This window comes from Castor canadensis, chromosome 15, assembly GCF_047511655.1.
Source record: "Castor canadensis chromosome 15, mCasCan1.hap1v2, whole genome shotgun sequence".
Lineage (NCBI taxonomy): Eukaryota > Metazoa > Chordata > Mammalia > Rodentia > Castoridae > Castor > Castor canadensis.
In genome coordinates, this window is record NC_133400.1 from 92,391,418 (window position 1) to 92,414,692 (window position 23,275).

The following is a 23,275-nucleotide window of genomic DNA, read 5'->3' on the forward strand; positions in this document are numbered from 1 at the left end:
ACAGCTTACATATATCATTCCTAAATACTCTCTCATTACCTAGATGGTGTGTGAAGGCTCGAATTAGTTTCTTCTAAAAATAGTAAGCTACTCTAACCATGTCTTGGTCAATTACTAAAAGTAGTACTGATGAGGGAAAAGCCAGCACAAATGTGCTAGTGGCACGCAGAGAGGCTTCCCTGACTGCTGGGTGGGAGGAAGAATCACATGGGAACATCGCCCCTGTGCAGCATGGGAAAAACTGCCATGAGCTGGACCAGCCCCCACCACAGCCATTTTCACCGTGCATCAAGTGTCAGTGCCCTCCAATGGGACACACTGATTCTTGGCAAAGCCTCTGAGAAGAGTCACAGTGGAGGAAAAGCTCCAAGCTACAGTTCCAGTATCACTACCACTTTGCTACACTGGCTTTCCAGAACTAATACTGAAAGGTGAGACCCAGAAGGTAGAGTTTACTACAGAGCTAAGTCAGAAAAAGTATCAAAGAACTTGAATGTTGTCCAGCTTACAAGCAAGGAGGTGAATCTGCCCAATCCAACTGGTTGACTGAGTGGGACTCTCGGAACCAGATACAGCAGGGGCTGGCCAGTGGGCAGGAGGCTTCTGTCTCATGGTCTATTTGCAGGGAGCTGAGTGAAGCTCATTTCCCTGTCAGAGCTTCTAGGATGATTAACTTTTGCCCTTAAGGTGTTAAAGGACAGGAAAGCCCATGAATGGGCCAGGCCCTAACAGCATTCATTGACTGGGGTTATTTTATGGTTTAGCCCATGATCTTACTTAACATACAAAGGAATAGAGCTCCAGGGCCTAGACGGGGCCCTAGAGATCCTCTACTTTGGTTAAAGCTGGGCCAGACTCTATGAGGCCATCACAAGGGTATGAAGGAGATACCTAGGATGTGTGCATCAGTTCAGCTCACATGCTAAGATTCTAATGGATATTTAGGGTGTCTAGCCTACATGGGGAAAACTATGCTCTCCTTTTCCTGCCTTACAATTCAACTCAGAAGAAAGAACTTGGAACAGAACTGCTGTTTTCTGAGGCTGTATGCCTAGTTGAACTAAGGAATCGCTCCAACAGAATTACAATTTTTTATTGCAAACTCTGGAACACCGCAGACCTGAGTGTGAAGAGGCCAAAGGGTGCTCTCCTTGGGGTGGCCCTGGGTATGGTGAGAAGTCACCCTCGTGTGCTTGACCACCATCTCTTTTCCTGTTGGCTGAGGACCACTCCCTGCAGCAAAGGCCCTTCAAGCTACCAGAGCCCGAGTCCAGTGCAGATGGTCGGCACAGAGAGCCCGTGAGACTCCAGCATGTTCCATGTACTCCTGTGCAGATCCCAGCACCATGTCCTGGACAGTCTTGCCCACAGGATGTGGTTGGTAAAGCTACCCTCCTGGGAGAGACTGACCATGGCTCTTAGAATGCCTCTTGTCTTGTCAGAAAGGATGTGACTCCAAGCCGAGGCCTGGGGCTCTCTGCGTGGATTGATTGGTGCTGCTTCCTTTGCAGCTTTCATACTTACTGGGTTCCCTTTCTGCTCGCTCCTGACCCTTGCTCTATGGACTCTCCTCTAACATCACACCTCTAAGCTATTCATCTTTGGGTAGAAGCAGCAGGCCTTACCAGAAACAATATTCACAGCTCACCTTGTTCAGATGGTACAGAACTGTTAGGGCAAACATCTGTAGACAACATTTTATTTTTAGCCAATAAAGACAGGCTCTCCCCAAGAAAAAAACTAGGAAACATTATCCAGTTGTAGGAAGTGTGATAAAAAAAAGTCAAGTTAATAGGAAAAACAGTACGTATGGCTCATTCATTCTAAAGATTGAACAGGTTTCCCATTTCACTTTCTATTTGGGGTAGAACAGGTGGAGGACCAAGACCCCGAACTGAGTGTATGTCCTAAACACAGGCAGGTCAATTGTAAAACAAACAGAACAACACGGGAGTAGAAATGGTTCTCTTACCTCAACAACCACATTTACAGCAGTGTCAGAACCAATACTTATTTCTGTGCCTGGGACATTGTTGCTAAGAGTGGCAGGCAAGACGCACATAGGGATGCAAAACTCCTCGTGGATGCCTCGAGCATCTGCCATCATGATCACGGCCAGGTACGCCTGAAGCAGTGGGGCCACGGCAGTTAGTGGGACACAAGCAAATCACCTGCCAGTCACTGGGCATAGTCTGTGGCTCTGGGACATGACAGGGAAGGAACTGAGTTGCCTGTGGGAAGCTATTTCATGCAGGTCAACAGAGCCAAAAGGAGGTCTGGATTGGTATCTGAGCAGGTGCATGACGTGCCTGCACAATGCATGGCGACATGCGTGATGCAGCCTTCGACCTCATCCCATATGTCTTTGTCCCACAGAAGGAGGCCACAAGCAGCAGTCCGAGGCAGTGCAAAGCAGGCAGCAAAGCAAGCATCAGGCAGAGGGGACAGAGGCGGCATCAGTGTGTTAGTCATTAAAAGGAACAACTGAGATGCTAGGTCCTTGGCATCTCAGAGTAGGAGGAATTAGGTGGGGAAGTTTAAGTGCAATGCCCAGCCTGTAATGTCTGCAGGTGCAGGGCAGGGAGAGCACATGGCTGTAAACTGACATCAAATGACTGGGATCACCAATGCAGAGCAGGATCATTTGCAGGCAGGCAGGCACCACAGGCAGACAAAGAAGAAGACATGCAATTACGTTACCTACAGGCAGACCCGTTAATGGGGGACCCCTGGCTTCAGTGTGTCTTTTTGCTTTCCATTAGGGCCCTCGGCAGTGCTTGGATTAAGCAGGATAGATCAGTAAGAACCTGATCAATTGCTTTGGAACTCCAGTTTAAATTGTTTGGCTCTGATGTCAAAAAAGCTGAGCTATTCTTTAGTCCATGGAGAGAGGTACTTAAGTCTCCGCCCCAGGGTATTAACTCGGTTAGTGGTAGGATACAGGCCCACTTCACCCACAGTGCCTAAATCCAAGCAGGTCCCAGTGGAGCAAGGTGCTTCTGTGAACCATTTAGTGGCAAAGTTGACCCACATATAATCTTATCTCTCTTTATGTGAGAATCAGTACAGCCTGCTGTAAATAGTAACACTGGGACTCACACTTCGCCAGGAAGGTGACACAATAAATGGTGTGTGCTCCTCATCACCTTTCTGCAATTTAAACCATTCTGAGTTCTGGAACCCATGTGGCCTGAGGATTCAGGACAGTGCGTGGTGGACCTGTGCTTAGTCAGTCATTGAAATAGTTGGTCAGACAGGACAGTCTGCACGGGGAGATGATAGGGTAAGGAGCAATGTGAACAGAGTGTCCCTGTTCCCACCACAGCCAGCCCCCCAATCCACCCAGGGTCAGCACATGGCCCCTTGGCTGCTGTCCGTCCGGCTCTGCCTTTGGAGTTCCAGTTGTGATCACTGTCACAGGGATTCATTCCAAAGCCACCCTGTGGCGGGACTATGAAAGATGTGTCTGGACACACCCACTGACCAGTGCCCACGCCATTTGCTGGGCTCCTCAGCACTGTTTGGAAAGTGCTTCACTCAGGTATTGAAGAATGCTTTAGCTCAGGATTTATCACGGACAGCTCTATGGAAAATGGCTGTGCACTGGTGACAAGCCTGGAAGACGAGTATGCCACCCAGGCTGGGTGGGGCCTGGGATGGAGGAGGGGGGCAGGTGGGTGTGGAGAGGAGGGGTTAGTGCCTTAACTCCACTCTTAATCTCTGGTGACAGTTGTAGTGCTGCAAGAACTTTCTACCTTCTGTTCCCCAATATTCCTCTTTTGCTTCCTTCAATCTCCAAACAAATGAGAGGGAAACTTCACATAGCAATCTGCCCAGGAAAGTAGCAAACTCTGAGGATACAGCAAGGTCTTGTCTTTAGGTCCTTCAGGGAGCAGGTGACCTTACCTTGTCTTGGGTCCAGGTGTAGACATGTTAAAACACCATTAAGTTACCATGGACATTTTGAGCTATCCATACTGAGAAAAGCAGTAGGATGGAGTTAAAGGGACATAATGACAGATTTTAGTTTCTTAGTGATAATAATTCAGGGTTATCAGTGGTCACTGCTACCTTTATGACCTTCACTGGTAGCTCACACTCAACTTGCTCTGGTTGGGTTTTTGATTAGAACAAAGAGTCCACTTGAAAAGCCCCACAAGCTACATCACGAAACTTTGCTAAATATTTTCTCTGAAGTGTTATATTAATTTTGCTCTGCCCAGAAGACTCACTGACCCCTATCCTTCATCTACTGACTATTTCAAGGGGCTCATCAGTAGACTGAGCATTATTGCTGGCAGAGAGAAAACCATTAGTACAGACTACTAAACACCCAAATATGGTAAAAGTTTAATAAAGTAAGACTAGCTCAGTCTCCCAACCTCAATACATTGACACTCTATGCCAGACAATTCCCTATGGTGGAGGTCTGTCTTGTACCTTGCAGGCTATAGAACAGAATCTTTACCCTCTACCCACTGGGTGCCAGGAACATCCCCTTTCCTATCTCTGACAACCAAATATGACCCTCAACATTGTAAATGTCCCCTACATGCAAAACTACCCACAGCTGAGAGCCACTGAACTCTCTGAAGCAAAGAAAGCCATTGGTCATGGGAGATGTCCATGGGATGTACACTTCAGTGCTATCCAGGGCCAAGCAGGAAGCTCTAAGCCAGTCGACACAGAGTATCTGGATATGACAGCCTAAGGAGCACGGTGACTAGCTTCAGACACATGCTTTTAAGGTACAGAGTAAGCATTGTAAACAGACACCAACTCCCTTCCAGTCCTAAATCCCTGAGGACTAGTTTGATCCACCAGCAGGAGGGACCCAGAATGACTTTATGTAGACTCATCTCATGACAACATTTCCTAGAGATGATGCAGGCCAGCCCCATTCATTTTTATGACCGGCCTAGCCCAGTTCAGACACAACTCCAAACTGAAGAAATCAAGTTCTATTTTTCCTGTGATAAAAAGAACTTGGGAGAAACTGATACCATGCTTATCTTTTGGTCACATTATCTTCAGGATACCCTGTATCCTTCATCTGGTTCCAACAAGGTCGCAGCACTCACTCAGGTTATCCTGACTAGCCTGGCTTTGGCCACCTACCTTGAGGTGGCAGAATCAAGAGGACCCAGCTTCTCCAGAGCCTCAGAAACACAATGGGCAATGAAGAACACACACACACACACACACACACATCCACTTACCACATCTGATCGAGCCTGAAGCCCTCAGGAATGGCAACCTACCTATTTGCTCTTTTCCTTTCTCAAATATTACTGTTAACCTTGCTCTGAGAAACTGTCAAGAATTAACAGACTCAATTTTAGAAAACCATAAAATCTCTCTAAGGGAAGGGGGCCAAATAAATTTGGGATTTCTCCCTCCCTTCTACATTTGGTCTGCAAATTTTCAACAATATATATGTATTATGTATTTAAAATTTAGGGAAAACAGTTCTTGATAGCAGAGGAGCTTGGAATTATAAAGTAGTACCTTTCCTTCTTGACAGTGAAGTGCACATCCAATAATCACGACTGCAAACAATCCCCCACCCATCCCCATAACATCCATCCTAATGAGGCGACAATGAGAATAAAACAAGCTCCATAGCTAAGGCAGGAAAGGTAGGAAAAAAAAAAAGAGGAAATTTAGTGCTGGACAGCAATCTGATCTTTAATATTCACAAGTGAAGATCTATCAAGAGCCAGAACCACTCAATAGCAGCAGTGAAAGCATAACAACAGTCACCAGGAAGTACATGCAGCGTCTAAGGAGGAGGTTAGTGATGGCACATAAATAAAACAGCCATTTGCTACCAGGAGACTCTGAGCATGTCGCTTTAATAAAAAAACTGAAGAAAGAGTAAGAAGTTTAGATAAGCAAGAAATCAGTACTAAGCGTTACTTACCATTGGCATTTTATTTTAAAAGCTTTTAGGCTTTTATTTACCAGTGCTAGAAATAAGTTTGGTACTAAGTATTGAAGGGGGAAAAAAAAAAACAAAAAAAAAAACCTTAGAAAAACATTTATAGAGTATGAATGAAAAATAACTTGGGGGAGTTACTGAAAAATTTTAGACCAAATGAAAAGAGTGGAATGCATTATATGACTAAGATACTGATCTCCAAACACTCATATGAATTAGCAAGTGTGAGTCACAAATATAAAACTAAAATGTATGTTTCGGTTTTGTTATTGTCTTTTGGCCAATAAACTAAAACAGCATCAATATTGTTAGATGTATTTAAGACTGTCAGTTTGCAAAGGGGAAAATACCCCTTTGATTATGGAAATGTCCATAACCAAAAATACAATAACTGCATACAGTAGGTTCAAAGCAATGAATTAAATTACAAAATATTCAGTTTGATTTCAGGAAAAGAACCTTGGACCCAGGATTTATTACAATAAGATTTCAGAGGCTGCAAGTCAATTAGGCTTGGCCAAAGACAAAAAAAAATTAATTTTAATGATTATCAAATCAGACAAAAGTGTGATCTGATAGAGCTCAAGCTTTGGATGAGTGTTGATCATCTCACCATCCACACGGGAGAAAAGATGGTAAAAATTTGGGGAGCTAAATCAATGACTTTTCAGAGCCCAAAGGTCTTTTTAAATATATTTTTCATGGGGGAATAAAAAAAAGATATTCCATAGGTATTTGTGATAGCTGGTAGAGGGCTATTTCTAGCGCACTGGCAGATAAAAGGGACCAGGGCTTCGGGTTAGCGTCAGCCGCACCTGCTTTGCCAGCACACACGCACTTACATCTGTGATAGTGTTCAGGGCTGTATCTGCCCCGATGCTGAAATCGGAGCCTGGCACGTTGTTGGAGACAGTAGCAGGAACCATAACCATAGGGACACAGAACTCCTCGTGTTTCTCCCGGGCAGCTGCCAGCTCTAGGAGTCCCAGGTAGGCCTGTCAGATAAGTGTGTGTGACTGTGGGGCCGGGAAGGGAGAGGGGGACAGGGAGGGGAGTGGCTGGGAGGGAGAGAGCATGGGAGAGCCTCAGGGAGCCACTTCTACCACAGCACATGGGGTGCACAACGGGAGACCAGGGACCACTAAAAAATCAACACAAAGATGCGTTAAGACCACAGACAAGGATAAGCAGTTTCCTAAGCACAAAAGGAGAAAACAGAACATTGTCATTTAGAAGTGAGGCAAAATTTCTTAAGGGTCAGAGTCTGGCAATTTGAGGTTCTTACGTCTCTTTAAAGTAAATAGAAAGGTAGCTGTGCAGCTGATAGTTACAAAAGAGGGCATAATTAAGGACTACAGACCAATATCTGATTTTTAAAAATATAAAAAGAAAAGCGAATCATATCACTACCTTCTCTTAAAAGTCAACAGACTTCCAATTCAAGGGATGGAATTATTTCTATAGACTGGAAACAAATCAGAACTCACTGAAGAATCTCAGCTAAGGATTCAAGCTGTAGCTTCCCCAGTAATTCCCGTGATTGGAACTGGGTCTACCTTATGCCACCCTGTGGTTCTTCCGCATTAGGGTTAGCCAGGGTAATTGGGCTGGGGAATCTAAAAATCCCAGTTCCTGAAGAGCATGCTAGACTTCTACTAGGCTCCTGTAGGCCAAGATGGGTGGTTACTCACACCTCAAAACTAAGAAGCAGGTTAATAACCTACCTCGAATCCGCCAATGACCAAGAGGGCATTGATGCTGTGGGCATGCATCTGTGCAGCAATCTTCTCTAAGTACTTTCCAGGCAGGATACTAACAGTAGACAGACCAAGAGGTGAGGTCAGACCCTGACAAGCTTCACACCTTCCATGACATGTTATCGCTCAGGCAAACCCTACCCTCCACCTCCCCTCCCCTCCTGTCCATGGCCAAACCCGGTGGTATTAAGGAGCAGCGACAGTTCGCTGCTTCTCTGTGCCTTTGTGGTCTCAGGCAGCAGAATGCCAAGTGGCAGTCTCATAGGGCAGGAGTGGCCCGGACAGGAGTCACACCTCAAAAGTAAGTGGGAAGTATTTCAGCGCATGTATGTTACCCAATTTAGTTTCGTTTACAAGCACATTCACCCACACTTACTATTCCTTTTCTGTACTGTCACCTCTTTCAAATGACAAGGCCAACAAGTATAACACCAGGCAAATGATATCTGGCTATGCCCTGCCCCAGGAGTCCATCCAACGCTTACCCTAATCTTTCTTTCACGTCTATGAGAGAAAATAAAATGCTTATCCTTTTGGTAGACTTGTAAGAAGTTGCAGGGCCAAAATAACCAAGCATAACAAATCGGAGCAAAAAAATGGACACACCTAATGACAAAAATCCCCCCAGTCTTTTGATGCACACATTTGTTTGTTTTTGTTTTTAGAGGCAGGGTCTTGCCATTTAATCCAAGCCGGCATTGAACTATGATCGTCCTGTCTTAGCTTCCCCCCAAGTGGTGGGATTAGAGGCATGCACCACCATGCCTGGCTTTGATGCAAAGCCTTTTAAACATCTCTAAAATGTGTCCAAGATTGCCAACGCTCATTCGCTCTAACTACTCAAGAGCAACACCCAGTGTTCCTATGCTTGGGATGACCCTAGCAGTCTGCAGAAGCCCGGGAGGCACACGTAGATAAATCTACTTCTAACTAGAGCTGCGCTGCCCAGCGCACCAGCACTATGGCCCTCAGGAAGACTGGTCACGGGTGGCTTTGGAGAACTAACCCATCCTGTGGAACCTCAGTCAGCAGCCAGGTGACATGGAGCCCTGGTTTTAAAGCAGAATAAAGGGTTGATTCAATTTTCTTGGGACAATAAGCCAAAATTATATAGAATCTAACATTTATTAGATTTACCTAAAATGACTTTCCTTCCATGTTAAAATGTGAACTATGACAATGACCGATGTATAATTCCTAAGATAATCAAATACCTAAGATAATCAAAGATGAAAAGGACTTAAACAACAGCACCTTGTTTAAATGTCCCAACTCTAACACTTACTATAATTCAGAAAAGTGCGTTTTCACACTCAGGTCATTCCCTCAGTTGTGGAGCTGAGCCTTGAGTCCCCAAGCAGGTTAGCTCTGTTGTTTGCACAAACACCAACCTCTGTCTGCAGTGCTCGAGTGCTTATTTACCTAGCACAATTACTCTGGCTCAGTGATCATCCCTCATCTTCAGACTGAAATGAAAGAGGCTTTTTGCACACAGTTTTGCTTTTCAGTTAATGGTAGAATTGTTGGAGAAAAGTGTCCTCTTGTCTCTCTCCAAGTCCTGGGATTTTCGCCCAGCTCCCTAACACGTGACTAGGTTCCTAGGGCAATGAGGGTACATCGGTACATGTCCCATCATTTCTTCCTTCACGAAGTCCTTATAGGAAATTAGAAAAGGAATCTACACTTGGTTACTCTCTCCTAGGATATTCTAGACTATAACTCTTTCTTCTCCCTTAAGTGCATATCAGAGAGTAAAGATTTGGAAATTACCGTTTTGTCCCGAGAAGGGACCCTCCTTGGCCAGTCCAACCTCCAACATCTCCCCAGCCAATTTCTTTGATCTAAGGTGCAAACACACAGTGAAACAGAGCTAGTGAGAATGGGAAATTAGAAGGCTTTAAAGACAGTTCAAAATTTCTATACTTCCATAGGCTGAATTCCCATAAAGATCCATGAAGCATTATCACTGTTTTCTCACAGCAATGATCAATGAGGCAAGATGGGAAGTGCACCCCCTAAAGGTTAAACACTTAATGAAGAACCCCAATAAAACTATGCTCTCCTGCCCCTCTGTGCCCTAACCTAGGCATGTGTGCTGGGTGTATACTTCAGCTGGCCAAATTCTGTCACTGGGAAAGAAAAGAAATTTAGGATTATGGCTTTTAAACAGACCAAAGATTAAAAGAAACCTTTTCTTAAAAAAAAAAAAAATAGGAAAAAAAAGAAAATGGAGAGAAATACAGAGGTGGTTGGCTAAGCAATGAAACACAACCATCTAGAGGTGATTCTCTGCTGGATACAGCCATAGGCCATTTAAAGGGAATACACTGGGTCAGAATTCCAGGTCTGCCAGCTCATCTTGTGATCTAGTTGTAGGCTCTCTACTATGTTCTGGTTGGGTCTCCACATAATTATTATTTTATTTATTTATTTATTTATTGGTGATACTTGGGTTTGAACTCAGGACCTTGTACTTACTAGGCCAGTGCTCTACCACTTGAGGGGTAGAACCTCCTGAGTACCTGGGATGAGAGCTCTGTACCAACTCCAGGTAAATTATATTTGAAATAAAAATATAATCTCATCTCAAATGGTAATTATCCAAGAGCATACATGTGTGTATATGTATTGTGTGCATGAGATCCAACATCTTTTAGGTAGCTAACAGAGCCCAAAGTTGAAAGTTGTGATCATGTTAATTTTGGCAGCAGTATTTCTTTACAAAAAGCTAAGAGCAGTGAGTAAGAGAAATCGTGAGTAAGAGAAATCGTAAAGCAAGATTTTCTCAAGCTGAAAGGGTTCCTAGTTCCCTCTCCTTGTGCTCTGAGACTCGAATGGAGGGACCCCAATCTTACATGGTGCTGTGCCTCAGTGGGTGAACGTGGAGACTGGCTCATGGGTGTTCCCCAAGGCTGCCAACTGAATGATTGCAACCCACCTCCCTGACACTGTGTCTCCTGCGTCCTATCTCCTCATCTAGTTCTGTTCTTAGCAGCAAAGCCCCAAGGTGCTAAGGGCTTGGTTCTTCTTTCTCTCTGACCTCCACTTTTGCCCTCCAGGAAGCTCCTTTACACCTACAATTCCAACTGCTGTACTAGACACTGAAGCCACAATATCCACATCTTAAGGACTCCAGGCCACAAGAACCATCTGTACACTGGATATGCTCCCTCAGACCTCTAATCCACATCTCCAATTTAGGGTTTCCAAACCTGAGCTCCTTAGATTTCTTGGTTAGACAGCACCTGCCATGCTTTCCCATCTCTATAACTTGCAACTCTTGCCCTTCCACTGGCCTGGGACAGAACGGAGCGATTACTGCCTCCTTTTTTAAAAACCTGCATATATTTACTAACCAAACCCTATCATTCCTGCCTTCAAGGACCTTTGTGAAGATCCTTCAAGATTTCTCACTGTCTCATGGTTTCCACATGGGACTGCACCACTGTCACCTCTTGTGAGGTAACTGTGAACCCCGCCTCTACCACCCTGGACCAGTGTATCTTTTCAGTACTCACTACCCAATAACTCAAATGGCTTGCTACACCTGCTTTTACTGGTATCTCCCTTTCTAAAAATCAACTCCACAGAGGCAGGGCACTGTCTGCTTTGCTCACTCATTTCATTCTACAGCATAAGAATTTAGGCAAAGTAAATATCTGTTGATTAGCTGAATGAATGAATAAATAGCATCAACCAGTAGAAACCTGGTTAAGAGTACAGAATTTGCAACTTCACCTTCCCATTTCAAATCCTGCCCCATGTGAACTAGATCAAGTTAATGTCTCTGTGCCTCTGTTGTCTCATTAAATGATATTAAATTTAACATAAGGTGTAAATGGGTGAATATATGTAAACTCCATAGAACAAAAGGACATAGTAAACCCTAAGGATTTTACTTCAGTGAGTGCTTATGTATGCCAGATGCCTACAGGACTTCATCCAAACCTGAAGATGTGAGGTGACCATCATCTTCTAGTGCCTTTTTGGGAAAATTGGAAAATATGTGACACAAGAGCTTAATTTTAAAACCTGGACTCTAAGTCAGGTGAGAGTCTAAAGTAGAAGGTAGCCCTTCAGTAAATAATCGTTATGGACACAATGGCACAGAATTCTCTATTTTATGTGTTGGGAGCCTGAGGTAATGACTTCCCCACATTCCTGGGATCTCCTAAGAACCTCACCTGGCCTTTGGCGAAGCCATCAAAGCCGTCATAGACTGCAAACACCTTGTGGCCATCTGCGATCCCCACTCTCACAGCTGAGCGCACAGCTGCATTCATCCCTGCAGCGGGCGCCCCTACATTGATGATAGCCACGTTGCAATTGCTCTGAAAACAGGAGAAGGAGAACTGGGTTATTATTTGTACAAGTTCCCATTTGGTGCACATCTTACAATGGTCCATACTGTGACAAGTTAGATGACAGGTGTCCATGTTCTACATTAGATAAAAGTCACAATGAACAGGTCAGTTGGAGAGGTCAAGGACAACTTTCCAGGCACCAACACTTGAGCTAGGATTTCGGTGACAAGGGCAGAAGGCTCCCAGGCTGTTGGAGGGTTGGAGTATCACTGGAACCTAGTTGCCTACCTTGGGGATCTGATCATCAGGCAGCTTGATGGCAAGTCGCTTATAGATTTTCAGGTTGCCCTCAAAGTTCCTAAAGAAAAGGACGTTGCTAAGTCAGAGTTGAGAACAGTGGGCACAGGAAGGAGCTCAACTCAGGGCAGGGGCCACATGGAACAATTTCATCTAAACATATTATCTTGCAAATGCTCCATTGTCTTTGGCTATTGGGGAAGAGAAAGGCCCTAATATTAGATGTCCTGCAAGAACCACCAACAGGGACGCATGGTGCTGTCTATTTCTACTTTGGAATGGGGCTAAGGAAAAATGGCATTCTCTTGCTCCTCTGAAGTCTCTTTTCAAAATGCTGACGACTTGTCGTCTTGTACCTTAACCTTGTTAGGTTCTAAACATCACCTAGGCTGCCACAAAACTCAGTGACTTCTACCTAACTAGTCATCTAGGCCTTCAACTTTGCAGCAAAAGCACTACCTTGCATGTTACCTTACTTCTTTTGAAATTTTCATCTTGCGATAGACTAAGCACAACCACATTCTAGTGATCATCTTTCCTAGTAAAAAGTGTTTTATTCAAAATAACTCACCTCCCTCGGAGTTGCACGGCATCTTTAAATCTTCTTTCATCCATTGCCTTTTGTACATCCTGGGTCTTTAAAAAAAATGGAGGAAACAATGGATGAAGACTTGGTATGTCCGTGGGTGAGGAGTGGGTAGGGGAACTGGCTCAGACCATTCATGGCTAATCCCTCTCACAATCTGACTTTGGCTGGTTTGCAGCTCTGAAGTCAGTGGTTCTAGATCCCTGCCAACCCTCTGCTCCTAACAGTGACTAGCAGCTGGCCTGTCAAAGTCCAGCTGTGAGGACAGAGCCCCAGGGTCCACCCAGCTTAGGCTGTTTCTGAGCTGGTGACACCTGCTACTTGTGGCCATGAAAGCAAGGATTTCATCCTATAAGGGCAAAGATGGGGGAGTGAGTCTCTCAGGAAAGGTTCTGAAAAACTCAATTTAACTCTGGTAGGGAAATATCAAAACACAACCTGCTATCTTGCTGGAGGATTCAGGACATGAATGCAGTTCAAAGGAGGCAGAGGGGAGCAGGGGGCTGGGGCTGCCCCAGGACAAAAGGCTCAGGACTGACACAACCCAGTTAACCCCAGTTAACTTTAGGATCTTGGGCAAGTTACATATCTCCTGAAACTTCATGTTCTCATCTGAAAGATAAAGAAAATATCCACCCTTCTAGTGTTGTCTATGGTTATTGAAACTATCTTTAGAAAAATATCTGACAAACTGCCCAATGATTGGCTCACTTTGACTCTTAATGATGAAACCTCAATAGGGTAGTTTGAAGAAAAAATCAAGTGCTATCTATGAGGCATGAGAGGTAGGCTTGAAGTAAAAGTACTGCACAAAGATCAGTGCTGTGACCCTTTACAGCTATCACCTCTCACACAGTTCCAGTTACTTCCCGTCCTTCTGTCCCCAAGGACATATGCACTCAGACATAGATACGTATACAGACACATGCAAGCATTCACAAACACACATCACTACATACAAACACTCATGCATACACCACAAACAGCACACATGTTCCTTGATTTAAATTACTCATCCACTTCTCTTTATTTTATAAATGGCAGAGATGGCAGATCATTGGAAAGACCACATAAAGTGACAAATAAACTTTGGAAAAATAGAAAATAGAAAGCAACTCTACTGCCACTGCATCTACTAAAGGACTGACTGGAAAAGTCTGAGTCGGTTTTCCTCCATCCATTTGCAGGCACTCACTCTTGTGGCCCAAAGAGGGTTGGGTACATCTCAGAATGCCATTAGAAACCATTCCAGTGTTCCGTCACAGATCTGAATGTCCTTAGGACAAAAGGACAGGAAGTGACTGAAGCTAGAGAAATTTGGGTATGTCACATCCTCTCCCTATAGAATACTACACTAGAAATTCCTGACAGGCCATTTTCCTGTACCTAGTCTTCTCATAGTATCTGCTGCTCGGAGGCCATGTTGATAGAGACTCAACGACCCTCAGAGTAGACTGGGTCTTGATAGATCAGAAATCATCTCTAAGGGAAGTTACTACTTAAAAGTGGCCCAAGGATGGCAACTGAGAAAACAAGGAAGAAAAATGGCATAGGTCTTATACTCTATACAGCAAGAACATGAAGGAGGCAACCGTAGAGTACAGGCAAGCTCGTCTTGTCCTCAGAAAGGCCACTGTACCCACATTTCATGGAATTCGCCACAGACCAGACAGCCCAGAGCACCTGGGCTGTCAGGCAGTATCTACACCCACACCATGCCTAAGCTCACCATCTGCACACATTCCACCAGGGGCAGGCGCACAGCATGGTTTCCACTCAGTGACACAACGCAGGCAGGGGTCTCGGGAGTGGCTTCCAGCAGGGCGATGACTGCCTCCACCCCCATGCGACTGGCCTGGAAAAACACAAAGACTGTACATCCTTCCAACCACTTTGGTTGTCAGGTGCTTACCACCCACCCTACTACTTACCTCTAGCCCATGAGATTACAATTCCAGTAAGAACTGGCAAGAAAGGGGGCAGAGGGGAAGGTTAGGGCCATACGGATAGCAGGCAATACTAAGAACTGAGAATGTAGACTCAAGAATTCTTGCAGTCACCTTGAGACACTTTCTGGAAAAGTGTACTTAGAGCACGGCCTTCCCACCTCCTGGATTTTATTCTCCTGGCATCCATGTCCTCCTCATCAGTGGACACACTAACTTCCCACATCAGCTGTGATTTCCTGACATCTGCCTGACTCAGGCTGACATTACGATGTCAGCAAGTCTCAAAAGATCTTCAAAACAAATAGCTAGGAATGAACCTGCTGACCAACCTTCATGATAAATTAGTTCCTTTAAATGTTCAGAAATATTCCTTTTTCCAGAGACCTTGTGAAAATGTCTGGTACCTCATCCTCTCTTACCAAAATCCTGTCAAATGCGGAAGGCGTCCCTCCTCTTTGCACGTGTCCAAGAATGGTCACTCGGGTGTCATATCCCAGCTGTGACACTACAAACTGCAGGAAAGATGTCCATCAGGAAACACAGAATGATCACGTGGGCCTATCAACTTAGATCTGGTAACAGGCACTGGTCCTAAGCAAAGAGTTCGCTATTGTTTCTTTAGACATAAATGACACAAATTATCATTTTCCTTCCCAAAGGAATGCCCACTGGAATAGCCAGTTAAAATTTACTTTAGTGGTTGATGTTGTTTTGAGACATGATCTCCCTGTTTAGCACAGGCTGACCTCACACTCACTATGTTGATCAGGCTGGTCTTGAACTTGCAATCCTCCAGCCTCAGCATCCTAAGTACTAGGATTACAGGTGTGTGCCACCACCATACCTAGCTAAAAGTTTTTAAAGCAATGCTTTTATTATCAAATAAAATTTGTCTCTCAACAAGCAAATGATTATAATACTGACTTCCTATTTAAAAAAAAAAACCCTGTTTCAACGGCTTGTATGTAAAGTATTATTTTTATTATATAGAAATGTAAGCATTTCCCTTGAGCCACCTTAAATGTGTAATGCTGTGATTTGAGTAGCACTACCCAGGAGAATCTGCCCTTCTCTCAGGGAATGCCAGCCAGCGACTTGCAGCTCCCAACACCCTTCTCTAGGACTCAGTTTACTCCTCTGTACAAACAGTAGGGCTAGAGAGATTAATCCCCTGGTCCTTTCTTTGTGCAAATGCCTCCTGTTTCCAGGTGGGCAACAGCAAAAGTGAGAAGTCATACACATTTACCTCCTTGATCTTCTCCGAAGTAATAGGTCTATTTTGGGTGTCAATTGCTCCCTCAGCTACAATGATAATATTCAGCCTTTTTTTTCGGGCACGGTTCTAAGAAAAGAAAAAATTAAAATTCTCATACTCTTGATCTGTTTTTGACTCTGGCCAAGATGAGAACTGGACTCCTACTAAGTCCTAGGCTGGCATAGGGTGCTGATCTGTTCATTGATGGGGATCCCCACCACAGAGAGCATTACAAGTTAGACTCCCCTAGTTGTGCCTTCCTCCACCCATACTTTCTGTCATTTTTACACCAGAGCTTCCTGCCACCACCCCACTCAAGCCACTCATATGTGAGGCCAAGGATTCTCCATCATTATGATTAGATAGCATTGTGCATAACTGACACAGGAAGTAAACAGGCAGGACACAGGCAAGAAAGCTGGAAAGGATACTGCTTTAGTTTAGAACTGTGATAGTCCCTCAAAGATTCATGTGTTGAAGGTTTGGTCCCCACCCACTGTACTACTGGGAGGTAGGGAGGAAATTAGGTAATTGAGGTGTGCCCTTAATGAGGATATTACAACTTCAGTTACTCCTCTATCTTCTCTCCCTTTTTCTTCAATTCCCAGCCACAATGAGGAGAACAGACCACCTCTGTTCCTCATTCCCACCATGAGGTGCTGAACTGCTACAGGAACAGCCTATCATGAACTGAAACCTCTGAAACCATGAGCCAAAATAAACCTTTCTTTCTTTACAGCTGAACTAATCTTTGATATCTGTCACTGTGACAGATATTTGACTAACACATATACAGAGCTCAGACAGAGGGGTTGAGGTTGCCACAGCTCCACCTTGGTTGCTAGCTCACATTGTTTGGACACCCATAGTTACTATTGCTACACTGTCTTACATACACTCACAGTGGTCATGTGAGCCTAAAATGAACTGTGAGTAGCAAACTTTCCATGCTCTGCCTTAATGCATTCTCAATGGAAATTACCAGAGGGAGCTGTATGGGCCCCTAGGCATGCCTGAAGGTAAGGAGGGTTATTCTAATGTGATCACCTCAGCTGGCATCAGCGTCACAAACACATATTTTGCTTTTGTTTTTGATAGATAAAAAATGTGCTACCTTTGAAGAACCTACTAATCAGAACTATTTCTTAAGAGTACAAAGATAAGAGCACAGAGTGATGATTTGGGGATTGTTTGGAAGAGCAAAAATGGAAGTAATGACATTATCCATACATGGGATGGGCTACACAACCGTACTTCATCCACGGAATATAATTTTCTGATGAGATTGAAAGTAATGGCATCCTCAATACACATAAATGGGAAAACAGCCACCTTGCTTCTGTAGCTTATTGATTGCTCCTTGAATGGGTAGCAGTATTGTCCCATACCACAGAGAAGGAAAGTGAGGTCGTTTACCCAAAGTCACCTTGTTAGAGGTAGAGTCAAGATTTAGGCGTAGGAAGTCTGATGTCTTTAGAAAAGTCTTATAAATTTTATACTTAAATATATATGTGTTAGGGAGAAGGATGGCAGAGGACCAGCCGTGGTTCCTTAAGGGTAGAGGCCTCTGAGTTTACATCTTGTGTGTGATGGTAACTAACTGTATGTTATTCAGGACCACACAGAAATGACAGTTAAAAAGAAAATGCCACCTTTCATCTCATGGAACCAAATACATGCAACCCTATCCCAACTGGGCATCTGAGGATGCTGCCCATGTCCCCTGGGTCTGGACCAAGTAACAGGGAACATTTTCCTTCCATGGTGACAACACTTTGGACATCATCACCTTCGCTAGTGTATTTCAGCTCAGAGCTTGGATTAAAGCTAAGGTTTAGCTTTAATTAACTGTTTCTTAGATAGGTTTTTCTTGTCACCAAGCCTACTTGGTAGGTGGGCTTTTTTTGTTTATTTGGTTGGTTTTTTTTTTTTTTTTCTTTTTTTGCAGAACTAGGGGCTTAAACTCAGGGCCTCATGCTTGCTAGGCAGGCGCCCTACCACTTGAGCCACTCTGCCAGCCTTGCTTTTGTTTTTGTTTCTTCATGACTATGACAAGAAGGCAAAAGCAGCATCTTGCACAAGAGGTCCTTGTCACAGGCATTGCTTATGCACCTGCTGAATATAACTAAAATTGATCTATGCCATTAATGTTTACGCAATTTACTTGAAGAACAGTGTTACAGTTGTTTTAAAAATAAGGGAAGGAAAATTAGCCCCCACACTGCAACTTCTTCATATTTGTTATCCTTTATAGAGAGAAATCTGCTACACACCAACAGCCACAGTACAAAAGACAAGCATGCAATGGGAAAAGTGTGATGCAAAATAACTAGTTAATAGACAAACCTGTTGGAGAAAGACAAGTCACAACACCTGAACTCCAAGAGTTTTGGGAAGAATTAAAACTCGAGAGTCCAACATAGGTCTGCTTGAGCTCAAGGGTGTGGAAAGATCAAATAGCACACTTATTCTTCTCTCTGATTCTGATTTCCTTTCATCGCCATGATCTCATGGTACTGATTTTACTTAAAGCAGGAACCAATGCTTTGACCAAAAAACTTAAAATAAAATTCTAGCTGTTTCTCCACAGCATTACCTGAAACTGCAGGAACAGCCAATGTAGAAAAATCTTCTGCAAGAGGCTTGACCTCACTTAACAACAAGAAACTTTTCACTTGTTTAAAAAGCTGTACAAATTGGCAATTCCAAAGGCTCTTAGGGATCCTGATTAAAATAACACAGCCAGAATCCCTGGCAGTCGATAGCAACAGAATTCCAATTACCTCTGAGAGTCTGTTGCACATACTTTCCTCCCAACCTTCTTCTGGTGGAGACTCCGGAAGGAACACCCAGTCAGCACCACAGGCCAAGGCGCTCACCAAGGCCAAGTACCTGCGTGGAAAGAATGGTAGATCAACGCACGAGGAGAAACTTTCCTATAAGGCTACCATAACACCTAAGCTCAGGTATAAACTCAGGCAGATATGACACAGGAGAGTCCTCTGTGAACCCCCCACAGAAGCATTTGAAATGCATGGTGCCCAGAGCTAGAGGGGATGACCCTAAGGGTCCTTCCACGTCCTCAGGTACCTACCCACAGTGTCTCCCCATCACCTCCAAGACGAAGGTCCTCTGGTGGCTGGAAAAGAGAAAAGGGGCAAATTGACTCACCCCCACTGAGAAAGGCATGAAAAGCAAACAGAAAAGTCTGTTCCAGCCACATGAGAGGGAAAACCTAACCTTGTAACCATGGCAGAAATCTTCTAAATATGAGTCATTTTCTACAAAAGTAAAAGCTACTGCAGTAGTTTTTCAGAATCTGGGAGTACAGGGGCTTCAGCAGCAACTGCATTTTCTAGTTATACATTTTACAACACCTATTGCTTGTGCCCTAAGACCTCTTGTGCTTCTAGGTGGTTTTTCCACACTCTTCCTGAGATGATGACTATATGGGGCAAAGTCAAGTACTTCTGTCAAGAGCCACAGCTGGATATATCCCATGTAAGCACATGAGTCTGACTATTATAAATCAGCCCCAACAACGGCTAGGGTCTTCCCATGCAGTGGAAAAATCCAACCATTCTAAGTCACTCTGCCAACCCCACGGAGGTGTGAGTTTTCAGTGGCTACCAAAGTGACACCCATGGATGAAGACAGCTGTGAGTGGGACACATACATAAAGGGAACTTCAGAGGCCCCACTGTCTCAGAGTATTTGCTTCAGTGTTCCAAGTCTCAAGTTACACCTCCATAAAACAGGAGATGCCTGTCCTGTGTACTATTTTGCATGGTTTTTATGACAGGTGCCTCTAAAACTCTAGAGCACCTTAGAAAGTTATTAGTAATGCTCTGTCATCAATGTTGATCACCTCAGATCAACTATGGATGGGCTGGTCCATACATACACTGTTAATCTGTGACCTGCAATCATAGCCTTGAAACAACACTGCCTCACCTCTCTAACAAGCACTGTGTCAAAACTCAACCATGTTCCGCAATCCTTTCAGAAGACCTTTGGTCAGAATTTTTAAATAATTTTCTTTTCAAATTTCTCTCCGATAAGCACATTAAAAAAAAAAAAAGTTAGGTTTTAAAATTTAAACAGCAATACTTTAAATTTTAAATGAAAAGTACACCAGAGAATTTTCTTATTCCAGTTTCTAATACTCAAGTTACAAAACTTGCATCTGGACACCCATCTGCAGAACATTCTAGAGCCAGCAATAATGTCCTACTGATTTCTCTAAGTCTTTACCTCTGTGCAGTGGTCATGATGGCATCAACGACTTCAATAATTCTGTGCAAAGCTGAGTCAGTCCCGATGGTCATGTCTGTGCCACAGAAGTCATTGTCAATGGAGCCCACCATGCCCACCACGTTGAGGTGAGCGTACTTCTGCACGGCCTCTTTGTCAATCTCACCTGCGTAGGAAACAAGCGACACACTTCATAATAAGAGCTACCAATTCCTTTGGGGCACCACATTCTGTGAGACAGAATGGTCATGGGCGACAAAATCCCTCATCCAAACGCCAACTCTTTTTTTCTATTTGCTATTTCCTCAGAACTGCATAAAACCTGAGTCTGTATACTTAAATTTTCAAAAAAGGCAGAATTAATTACACAAAATGTAAGTTATCATTTGGCACTTAGGAAGAACACACTTTTATGCAATGGAAAACGATCTACATGTTGCAATTATCTGCATCGAGCGATGGCTGTGAAGAATTCATGGTTTAGGGTAAAGATGTATTACTCTTTCAGAATAAGTACTTTAGAACCTCATGTCATCTTCATACAGATTTCTTACAGATCCACAAGGAGATAGTTAGTTGGTAGATATGGACCCAACACTCAGGGCAGACACACCTGGTTCAGGTGACTACATAAATGAAATCAGAATGGCCAGAGGGGTAAAGGTGGGCTTTGCCCTGGACTCATGGTCACTGTTGTTATTCTGTGCTACCAAACAAGGTGAGCAAGAAGATGCTGTGAGGCCCTTGTTGCCATCAACCTGATTGCTATTCTCCATTCCCTAAGGAGAGCTTCACAAAACATGGACACCTGTTTTCTTTATCTCATTTGCATTTCCCATGAAGTTGCTGTTAGTGTGAGCAACGTACTCTTGTTGGTCCTATTTTATGGTAACAAAAACTACAGTATAGAGAAGGTCTCAGAAATCCTTTCCTAAGTATCATAATGGTGGCAGACCATGATCACCTAAATGAAAGTCTTGTTGTAAAACAAACTCATGTTTGTTTTATTTTTGTGGTGTTCTGCTGAGGCCAATCCTAGTGCTTCACACTTGCTAGGCAAATCCCTACCCAGCCCAACAGCAAGTTAGGTTTGAAGGCAGCTCAGCAGGGCTGAAGAGACCCAGTGTGTTGGCTCAAAGTGTGAACACTGGCACCTGAGGACTGGTGTGGATCCAGGCCACGCTCACGCCCTCTGACTGCTCACCTGTAAAACGGGCATAAATAAGAAGCTTATCTCAGACAGTTGTCATGACGATTCCAAAGGACGCCGTGTGCAAAAATTTAAATGGTGCCTGGTACATAGCAGAGTTTATTATTATTATTGTTGATATTATCTGAGTCACAAATTTAAGTCCTGAGATGACAAACAGTAAGAACTACACCAATCACTACTGCTATTTGACTACAGTTAACAGGCAAAATGACCCATACACATGTGTACTTATTATGTGCCAATCATAAACAAAATAAAACTTAAAAAAAAAAATGCCAGGCACCGATGGCTCACACCTGTAGTCCTAGCTACTTAGGAGATCAGGAGGATCGTGGTTCAAAGCCAGCCTGGGCAAACAATTCATGAGACCCTATCTTGAAAAAACCTATCACAAAAAAGGGCTGGTGGAGTGGCTTAAGGTATAAGCCCTGAGTTCAAGCCCCAGTATAGCAAAAAAAAAAAAAAAGAGGAAAACAAATGGGGAAACAGTAAATCCAGAGAACAGCAGGAACTGAAGGGGAAATGTACCATTCTGGGCCAGCTCCTCAAGAAGTCCGTTCCACTCCTCTCGGAAGATGTTGGCCCCCGTGAGGCTTCCGTCCCCACCGATCACACACAGGTTGGTGATGCCCAGCCGAACCAAGTTACCAGCAGCTTTTAGGCGGCCTTCCCGAGTACGAAAGGCTTTACAACGGGCACTGCCAATAATTGTTCCACCCTGCAAAAGATATATGATCATGTTTATTGACCTTTCAACTGGACAGAGGAGCACATGCACAGGTCGATGTACAAACATGGGGCTTTTGATTAATGCTTTCCTGTTTTAAGTCGATACACTGTGAATGTTTGTGACTTTTTTCACACTTTTACTTCCATACTGGAGTTCCATGGAGAAACACACAAACATCATACACAGGGGTGCAAGCAAAGACAAATGGCAGCTGTTAACTAAATAGGCAAAGAAAAAAAAGAGTGCTCAAGGTCACAACAGTCTCCCAATCGCCCTGTTTCAAAGTTGTCCCAACATCAGATGAGCTGGACCAGGTACACACAGAGAGACAGGTATATGGTCATCCCCCACACACATTGGTCAAGACCTGAGAAGCAACTTGTCCTGGAGCCTCTTTGCCCCTAACAAAGGGCATTCTCAGCAGATGCGCTATTTATGTCCTGCCCTGTAGTATAAGTGGTCTGTCTACACAAGAGACTGCACCATGCACCCCAGTCTTTTTAAAAGGATAAATCTTAAGGAAGCTTTGATCCCCTAAACTTCCAAGGGAGCCAAATCGGTTTTTCAAAAACCAAAATGGTTTGTCATATCCAGAAAACTGTGGAATTGCTTGAAATAACGAATGTACTTAAAGGAGTTCAACTTGTATGTGATCCTTCTGGTGTACATTTGCTTCATAAAGCACGGTGCTTATGCATAGTGTGGTCTTCCTGATGCACACAGACCTCTGCCAAAAATAGCTCGCTAAAAACCCCTTGTGCTTACCAACATCTTAGTATCTGTGTAGGCCTCCCTAGAGTACATGTGCATAACTCATTTGGATTTATGAACTTATTTCAAACCATAAAAACTAATGTTTTGCATGGAAATTACCCCCCTTTTAATTGGTCAGAGCATTATTAAAAGGTTACATAAAACTGAAATTCACTCAGCACTATTTTTGCTAGTGCAGTACCGATAGAGACCCTGTGCTAATAATGCAAACACTA

The 23,275-nt window shown here is 43.8% G+C and overlaps 1 protein-coding gene across 2 annotated transcripts in view; it reads right to left on the reverse strand.

Moving 5' to 3' along the window:
• The window catches only part of Pfkp (phosphofructokinase, platelet), a 57,403-nt gene that overhangs the window by 9,320 nt on the left and 24,808 nt on the right, over positions 1-23,275 (reverse strand). Inside the window, exons 4-17 of one of the 2 annotated variants that reach the window (XM_074056750.1) lie at positions 22,085-22,274; positions 20,344-20,509; positions 19,184-19,228; positions 18,873-18,981; positions 16,081-16,176; positions 15,254-15,346; positions 14,615-14,740; positions 12,871-12,935; positions 12,291-12,360; positions 11,883-12,029; positions 9,469-9,539; positions 7,666-7,753; positions 6,784-6,936; positions 1,973-2,125 (exon numbers count right to left, since the gene is read on the reverse strand). In XM_074056750.1, coding sequence (XP_073912851.1) covers positions 1,973-2,125; positions 6,784-6,936; positions 7,666-7,753; positions 9,469-9,539; positions 11,883-12,029; positions 12,291-12,360; positions 12,871-12,935; positions 14,615-14,740; positions 15,254-15,346; positions 16,081-16,176; positions 18,873-18,981; positions 19,184-19,228; positions 20,344-20,509; positions 22,085-22,274 — 1,572 coding nt within the window. The remainder of the gene's footprint in view (positions 1-1,972; positions 2,126-6,783; positions 6,937-7,665; positions 7,754-9,468; positions 9,540-11,882; positions 12,030-12,290; positions 12,361-12,870; positions 12,936-14,614; positions 14,741-15,253; positions 15,347-16,080; positions 16,177-18,872; positions 18,982-19,183; positions 19,229-20,343; positions 20,510-22,084; positions 22,275-23,275) is intronic. The other variant, XM_020161357.2, reaches the window with a different exon arrangement.